General features: G+C 36.0%; 1 protein-coding gene across 1 annotated transcript; it reads left to right on the top strand.

Moving 5' to 3' along the window:
• Positions 1–5468: 5468 nt before the first annotated feature.
• LOC147555928 (plastid-lipid-associated protein, chloroplastic-like) lies at positions 5469–7746 on the top strand. Its single transcript, XM_086663648.1, has 3 exons — positions 5469–6026; positions 6396–6591; positions 7320–7746. The coding sequence occupies exons 1-3, from the start codon at positions 5566–5568 to the stop codon at positions 7632–7634; spliced, it is 972 nt and encodes a 323-aa protein (XP_086519774.1). The 5' UTR covers positions 5469–5565; the 3' UTR covers positions 7635–7746.
• Positions 7747–8768: the final 1022 nt, after the last annotated feature.

Genomic DNA, 8768 nt, shown 5'->3' with positions numbered 1-8768 from the left:
AATAACCAGATGGTGTAAATCTACACCAGTCCATGATATGATTTCCATCAGGGGGAGAATAGTATCACGTAAAGATTTTCAAATCACTAGTACTGGATGTCTACGCTCTGTACTCTTTTTCCTTCGTCCAGTTTTTATCCCAATGGGGTTTTCTGGCAAGGTTTTAATGAGGCAGTATATTCATATCCAGCACTACTCAGAAACTCTTTTTCCTTCATCAAATTTTGTCCCGGAAGATTTTTCTAACAATGTTTTAATGAAGCAATTATTTCGAATATTGGTCATCCAAGGGGGAGTGTTATATGATGTGGCTGCCCAATTGCAAGAGGTAATGGCTGCCCATAGAATAATATCCTAGTGTATTTAGAAGGTGCCCATAAGATTTCCCTGTGATGTTCTAGTTTGCTTTGAGGTGAAGCAATTTATTTGCCACCTAGAATGAGGTGGGCGATTAACATGCTTCCTCATTCCAACTCACTTATTTCACTCCAGCTCATCTCTTTCCCTCCTTATCCAATTGGAGTATATATATACAAACTCCACTATTGTTTTCTTACTACTTGAGACTTGAGAATCAGAGTGAGTTAACAGTGAGTAATAAAGCTAGTCTTTGGAGGATCATAAGCTTATTTATCTCTTAGTCTTTCTAGTACATTAACTATATAATATAGTTATAGTGTTTCAAATCATTCTTCTCTTTGTCTATTACCTTATTCTAGTTACACTTTTTTTGGGGCTTTTCATGGATTTAACAACCTTCAAGAGATTGAGATCTCAAATTAAGGTTTTTTTTAGAGTTAATTCCTATATGGCCCCCTACTTTGTGACCAGCTTCAAATTTGGCCCCCAAAATTCTGTAAATTCAAATATGGCCTCCTATTTTTAAGTTAATGTCCTAACTACCCTTCCTTTAAATCTTTTTTCAAAATTAAAAATAAAAATAAAGTCATAATTCCACCTCATTTCCCTCTCCACCACACATCTCTCTCCATGTCAACTCTCTCTCTCTCTCCACATCACCTCTCTTTCCAACACACCTCTATCTCTCTCCAACTCACCCCTCTCTCTCTCTTTCCAGCTCACCTTCGTCTTCTTCGATTGAAGTCGCCGGTCGGAAAATTTTCCGACCGGCGACCTCAAAAAAAAAAATTCTCTCATCTCTCTCTCTCTAAAAACTCCGGCGAAGGGGTCCCTTCGCCGGAGTTTTTAGAGAGAGAGAGAGATGAGAGAAAAAAAAAATTTGGGAGGTCGCCGGCCGGAAAGTTTTCCGGCTGGCGACTTCAATCGGAGAAGATGAAGGTGAGTTGGAGAGAGAGAGGGGTGAGTTGGAGAGAGAGAGAGGTGAGTTGGAAATGTGGAGAGAGAAAGAAGTGTGGTGGAGAGGGAAATGAGGTGGAATTAAGATTTTATTTTTATTTTTAATTTTGAAAAATGATTTAAAGGAAGGGTAGTTAGGACAATTACATCAAAAAAAGGGGCCATATTTGAATTTACAGAATTTTAGGGGCCATATTTGAAGCTGGTCACAAAGTAGGGGGCCATATAGGAATTAACTCTTTTTTTATAGCTTTAACAACCCTCAACAGATGTGGATCTCAAATTTTTGATGGATAATAAGGGCTATTTCTCGAAAGGCCCCCTACTTTGTGACCAGCTTCCCGCGAAGCCCCATACTTTATCAAAAATATCCTGAAGGCTTTTTTTTCGTTACCATTAAATGCCCGTTATTCTCTCTTCTCCATCTCATCACATCTCTATGCCACGTCATATCCCTCACCACATCATCATCTTCTCCGATAAGGTCGTCGGCAGACCAAAAATTCCGGCGACCTTCATACTTAAACAAAAAAATTCTCTCTCTCTCAACCTCACCTCTCTCTTCTCCGTCGAAGATTGTCAGCCGGAAAACATAGCAGAAATATATATATTTCTCTCCTCACTGTTAAAAAAAAAATATATTTTTCTACTCACAAACATTTAACGGTAACGGACACTTCTACCACCACCAGGGTAACAAAATCTCCACACTGTACCTCCACTACAACCACCACGCCCACCACCATTACTAAAGTTCAACACCACAACCACCACCATGGAATTGTATTTTCTTTATTACATTAGTTGACACTTCTACCACCACCACCACGATTATGAAACCTCCACCATTGTATCTCCACTATCACCACCGCAATTACTAAATATCTACCATTATACCTCAACTACCACCACCATCACCAACCCAATCACCACCATTACTAAACTTCAACCACCACAATCACCATCAAACCAAAACCAACACTATAACCATAAACACCGAAAAAAAAGGATGAAATTTCTTTAAACTATTTTTTCCAGAGAATCGTTTTCTAATATTTTTTGCCTAAAAATAAAGAAATTGAACAACCTACTAATTAGTCGAGTTCCGAACTCGCTGAACCACTTAATCGAGAGGTCGACTAAGGACCGACGAGGGCTCTCCTCAAACCTGAGCCGATTTTCGAGTAACTCAACTAACTCAACCAGATCGTTCGATTCAGACTGCTAGTTGTGAATACAAGTTTCATGTTTAAACCTCACATTATGTGCAAAGAAAATGTAGAAAGTTTTGACATAAATTTTTTTTTATTGTGAAACGCATATAGGTCACATTCTTCAAACTCACATCGGGCCTCCGAAATCTCAGGAACGATCCCGCCGACTCATTAGAATTCTTAGTTAAAGGATTTTAGGTTAGATTTGAGGTTTGTTAAACCTTACCACTTTTTCATCCCCACTTTTTCAGCAACATGGGAGAAAGGGATATGAAGGGAGAGATAAAACAGAGCAAGATAATAAGAGGTAAGCTGTATGAAATCTTTTCAACAAAAAAAAAAAAAAAAACCGTATGAAATCTTTTTTTTTTCTCTATTCAAATCATACATAGTGGTGTTCCTTAAGCGAGACTTCCAGCACAACAACAACGGAAGATATCAGTATCAACATCTATCCGAACGCCCAAACCCAATAACAATCCCACTCCCACATTTAACACCCATGGCCCCAGTCTCAGACTTTAAGAAGGAAAAAGAGCATTTGTCTTTCCTAAAACTAACCCAAATCATTAGTCCATGTACATATTTACTTATATTAGACGTGGTTGATTCATTTCCAACTCATTTCCTGTGTAACCAACAACTAAGGATAGTGGTGTTTAAGAGGTGGGGCCAACCCGGGACCGACCCGGTCCATACGGCCCCGTCGTACGAAAAATGGGCGATGTTGAACCGGGATCCTTCGGGTCCCGGGGTTGACCTCTATTTTGAGCCCGGGGGGCCTGGCCCTGCAAAAACCTGGAGTGTGGCATTTTTAATTTCCTTCTTTTTAAAAAAAAAAACTGTTGGTTTTGAAAAAACTTGTTTTGGTCTCTCTTTCTAAGCAATAGAAATTCTCTAAGTTTAGGAACCATTGAATTAAGATTTCTTTCCAAAAGAAATCATTCCTTGAATTTAAAATTTAAATCATTAAAAAAAAATCCTCAAGATTAGGAACAATTGATTTAAGATCCCAAATACACGTTAACACATGGTTGCCTAAGTGATTTAAAGTGTTGACATAAACTCCAAAAGTTCCTGGAGGTCCTAGGTTCAATCCCTAGAGTGTGAAATCCTTGGGTTATTGAATTTGAAATTATTAGGGTATATATAATGTAGTTGGGCTTTAGGTCATAGTTTGGTTAGGCTTTAGGCATGTTCTTGTTAAATTTGTCAATTCTCATGTTTATCACATCTTTGATGTATCAACACCATTGTAATGCCTTCATCAATTCTCGTGTTTATCACATCTTTGATGTATCAACACCATTGTAATGCCTTCATCAAAAAAAAAAACACCATTGTAATGACTATCGTACATCATAGTCAATTTCCAAAATACAAAAAAAAAAAAAAATCGAAAATATGTGTAAAAAAAATTATCCCTAAAATCATTTCCAAAAAAAAAATCATCCTTAAGCCAATTAATGCCACAAAATCATTCATGAAGTCATTCCCAAAATTTTTAGAGGGATTGGGCCATTGGTCCAAAAAGGGGACCAAAATGAAAATCCCACCCAAAGTTGCCTAAAAATGAAAGGGAGTTCCAATGTGTCAGTTTGGGGGTCAAAATTACGTAAAGGGCCCTTAGAAAATAAAGTATTTACCGTTCATGCCATCGAAAATTACAAAATTGCCATTGAAAATTACAAAATTGCCATCGAAATTTCTCGGGAAAAGATTTTTTTTCTGAAAAATAATCTGACAACCCGTCCATCAGAATGTGTACTGTTTAGAAATTTATGGAACTGCCACCGAAAAATTCCCAGGAAACGAAATTTTTTTCGGGAAATTATTTTATTTACTGGAATTTTTTTTCTGTACTAGACATTTTTGCTGGGCGGGAATTTGAAATTTCGTAAAAAAATTTGAAAATTTGGGCGGGAATTTGAAATTTAGTTTGAAAATTTCAAAACTTCGAAAAAAAGATTTTGTGACCGGGAAATTATTTTATTTACTGGAAATTTTTTTCTGTACTAGACACTTTTGCTGGGCGGGAATTTAAAATTTTCAAAAAAATTTGAAAATTTGGCCGGGAATTTGAAATTTCGTTTGAAAATTTCAAAAAAATATCAAAATTTTCAAAATATCAAAATTTCGAAAAAAATATTTCGTTTGAAAATTTCAAAAAAATTTGAAAATTGGAATTTTTTGTGTACGGGAAATTATTTTATTTACCGAAAAGAGATGGTTTGCTGGGCGGGAATTTGAAATTTCGTTTGAAAATTTCAAATTTTCAAAAAATTTTAAAACTTTGAATTTTTCGTGTACTGGTAAATTATTTTATTTACCAAACATTTTTTTTTTCAGGAAAACGTCAGCATGTCCCGTCCAAGGGCAAGAGGGGAATAAAAAAAAACTGACATTTGGACCTGCAACTAATTTTTGGGCAAGAGTGGATTTTTTTTGGGTTTACCCCCAGATTTTGGACTGTTAACTCAAAAATCTAAATTTTTACCTACATAAAGCATGGGCTATTAATTATTAATCCTAAAAAAAATCTTTCAAAAAAATCATTCTTAAATCATGGATTTATATTTATTAATTATACTTTTTATATTCTAAAACTTAATAGTATAAAAAAATGCAGACTGACTTGGCCCGAGTCAGTTTTCCGTCTCAAGCTGGGCAAAGCCAAAGATATAGCCAACCCGAGTTGAGGTCCGACACCAACACGACCCAGCCTCGGCCCAGTCTGGCATTTTAAACACCACTAGTCTATGGGCTATTAGATCTCCTCTCAACCTCAAAAGTCAAAATTAATCAAGTTTACGTGTCAATTCATTAATCGCGAATTGAGAATTTCATATTTCCAATTTCTGCATTTTCCCCCTAATGTTTAAGTACCAAGAACCAACCAATTCAAGATTCTTTCAACAAAAAAAAAAAAAAAAAAAAAAACCAATTCAAGATTCTCTCAAATTTCATTAACAACAAAACCCTCACTTCTCTTTCTTCACAACCCTAAATTCAACCACCAAATTTAGGATCAAATATGGCCACAATTTCATCTTTCAATTCTTCCCTCACAAAATCATACTACTCAATTTCACCTCCAAATTTCCAATTCTCTTCCAAGAACTCCCTAGTAATTCCAATTCCATCCAAGAAGGTATTTCAGTTTCCAAGATTTTCTGTCTTGGAATTGAACCGTTCACGATTGATTTACCCAATCAGAGCTATTGAGAACGAGGAATCATCAGAACCAGAACAAGAAGATAGTGGAATTGCAACAGTAGTAGCAGAGGAACCAAAGGTGGAGATTAAAGAAGATAAAGAGATTACTGATCTGAAGAAAGCTTTGATTGCTTCACTTTATGGAACTGATCGTGGGTTAAGAGCAAGCAGTGAAACTAGGGCTGAAATTGTCGAACTGATTTCTCAACTGGAGGCTAAGAATCCAAATCCTGCTCCAACTGATGCCTTGCCACTTCTCAATGGAAAATGGATTCTCGCGTAAGTATTACTAGTTCTAGTTCTGGTTCTGGTTCTAATTTCATTTTTTTTCAAGGTTCTCTTACGGAAGAGAAATGCTATTTGGCCCGAAAGCGGAGTCGGCGGGCATTCGTTACTCTGGATGTTTTTCTCTCCACATAGACAGACTAATGGGAGTCGGCCACATCAGCTTTAGGCCTGTAGTTGTCCTCTTTTTCAGACCAAAGGATAGAATATTGAAGTACTGAGAACCAAATCGGATTAGAACTGGAAAATGGTTTCAGATTTAATCAGTTTGGTTTTGAAGTCAATTAGTGATCATTGACACCCTTAGAACAATATGTTATTTTTATGTGAGCTTGAGTTTACTTGTATGTTTGATGTTTATAGGTACACGTCGTTTACTGGATTGTTTCCGTTGATGGCGAGTGGAACACTGCCACTATTGAAGGTGCAGGAGATTTCACAAATTATCGACTCAGAGAATTTCACTGTTCAGAATTCGGTTCAATTTGCAGGACCTTTGACTACAACTTCATTGAGCACCAATGCTAAATTTGAAGTCCGGAGTCCTAAGCGTGTTCAGGTAGAATTTGTGAACCACTTCTATTTTCCATGTGAGCAAAGCCAGACAAGTCTATAACGTAAAGTTTACCCTAGACCTAAACGAGATCAATAGTTTTCATTTTCGGGTTAACTCTCTCACTTTTTTTTATGGACGATTGGTTCTAATTTAGGTTTGGGGTGAGTCTGGTTTTCTTTTTTAGCCTTTTCTACCAGTTCTCTTTCCAAAGTCAATGTTGTTTATAGAAATAAAACTGTATGAAATCCTTTATATGGAGTTCAATCTCACCATCTTTAAGATTTGCTAGAATTTTGTTCAAGTTCCTAAACTGTCGAACTGAACTAGCTTTCTATTTGATTATAACAACTCGGTCCATTGGATCGTTTGGCCCTCAAATTTGCAGTAGTGGCTTGAGCTTACCTTATCCAACCTACCCAAATTGATCTTACATTTCAAAATTTCCTCTATCAAATGTTTTTCATGATCTTTGTTTTCCATCAAATGACTTTTTAAAACAATAGCAGAGTTAGATAATAAACTTTGTTTGCCTATAACTCTCATATATTATTTGTGGTAGGATCGTCTGGAATAGTATTTATAAATTTTGAAGGATATTAATTCTCATTTGTTTAGACTTGGTGTGCAACCGCTTATCCGAAAAAACCCTATTCTAGCCTCCCATAGGTGTAGACTTATTTCAACACAGCATTATTATTTTTTTCTAATATTGAGGAATTCTTTCTTTGCAGATAAAGTTTGAAGAAGGAATAATTGGGACACCCCAATTGACAGACTCTATTGTGTTACCAGAGAATGTAGAGTTTCTTGGACAAAAGATTGATTTTGCCCCTTTCAAGGGTTTAATCACTTCCATCCAAGATACTGCATCATCTGTCATCAAAACCATCTCAAATCAACCTCCATTGAAGATCCCTATCACCTATGACAATGCACAATCGTGGTTGCTCACTACATATCTCGACGATGAGCTACGTATCTCGAGAGGAGATGGTGGAAGTGTATTTGTCCTCATCAAGGAAGGAAGTTCCCTACTTACACCCTAATGATTTACATCTTATGTTTTTGTGAGAACTATACATAAATACTCAATAGGATTTTATCCCATACTAGTTTGCTATAACATGAAGAAATAAGAGGTGTATTTATGCCTAAAAAGTGAGGATTGTCAATGGTGTCATGTACTCATGTTATCCAACCGATGAACAACCCTAATTGTCATGGTGTCATGTTATAATTTTAGGTTTATATTTTCATGCACATTGCTTGCCTTGTGTTTTCATGCACATATATTTCTTTGGGGAAAGGTAAGATAGTTTTATTGAGAATCCAAACAGGGATGGTAGTGCAGGTGGTTATCTATCCCCTGCACATTACAAAAGCAAAGAAACAAAGACTATTCCATGGGGGTTTTAAGCCTAATCATGGCATCCCAATCTCTTGTGAACCAACTAAAATGCGTTTTACAAATCCAATTCTGGTTAGCCCAGTAAATAGCTTTTCCAATTCTTTGTACAATGTCTCCACACTATTATCTTTGAAGAAGTTAAGAGTATTAGATGCCTTCGTTGTTGCATTGAGAAAAGGCGGACAGGTTTTCAGTCTTTTCTCCCCTTCAGCGAGTTCCTTTTCACTGTGAGTAAAATAATAGAAGAATTTAAACCAAGGTTTTTCGCAAACATAAGTCGATAGACCCATCTATTTGTAATTTAGTTTGCAGAACTAGATAATTGCAGAACTAGATAATCTATAGTTTGTTTTTGAGTGGCATCATACGTTCCCAAGTTTTTGAATCCATTCTCATTCATAGTCAGTGAATGTGTTGGATGATTCTTTATATACCCATTCTTTCTCTATAGAAATGTTTAGTAGTGCAATTTGTTCATTCCAATTTTTGGAGAACACTTCAGTGATAAAAGCTCATTCTATCATATTCTATGTTACCTAACTATTTAGGTTAGAATATGGGTTCTTTACCTAACTCCCCTAACACAATTGGTAATTGAACTTACCCGTTGTATTTGTTATTTTGTTACAATTATGTGTGGCTTAGAGGAACAAAATCATAGATTAAATAATTTATAGACAAAATCAATCTCTACTCATCATGTTTTTAACCAAATTAAACAATAAAGTAAAATATAACGGTTACTAGGAATCACATTAAGTTTCCGGATGAT

Source organism: Eschscholzia californica, unplaced genomic scaffold, assembly GCF_041429995.1.
Source record: "Eschscholzia californica isolate CP2 unplaced genomic scaffold, dmEscCali1.0.p SCAF_2, whole genome shotgun sequence".
Taxonomy (NCBI): Eukaryota; Viridiplantae; Streptophyta; class Magnoliopsida; order Ranunculales; family Papaveraceae; genus Eschscholzia; species Eschscholzia californica.
The sequence above is the reverse complement of the archived record's forward strand: the minus strand, read 5'-3'. Positions and strand labels throughout refer to the sequence as shown.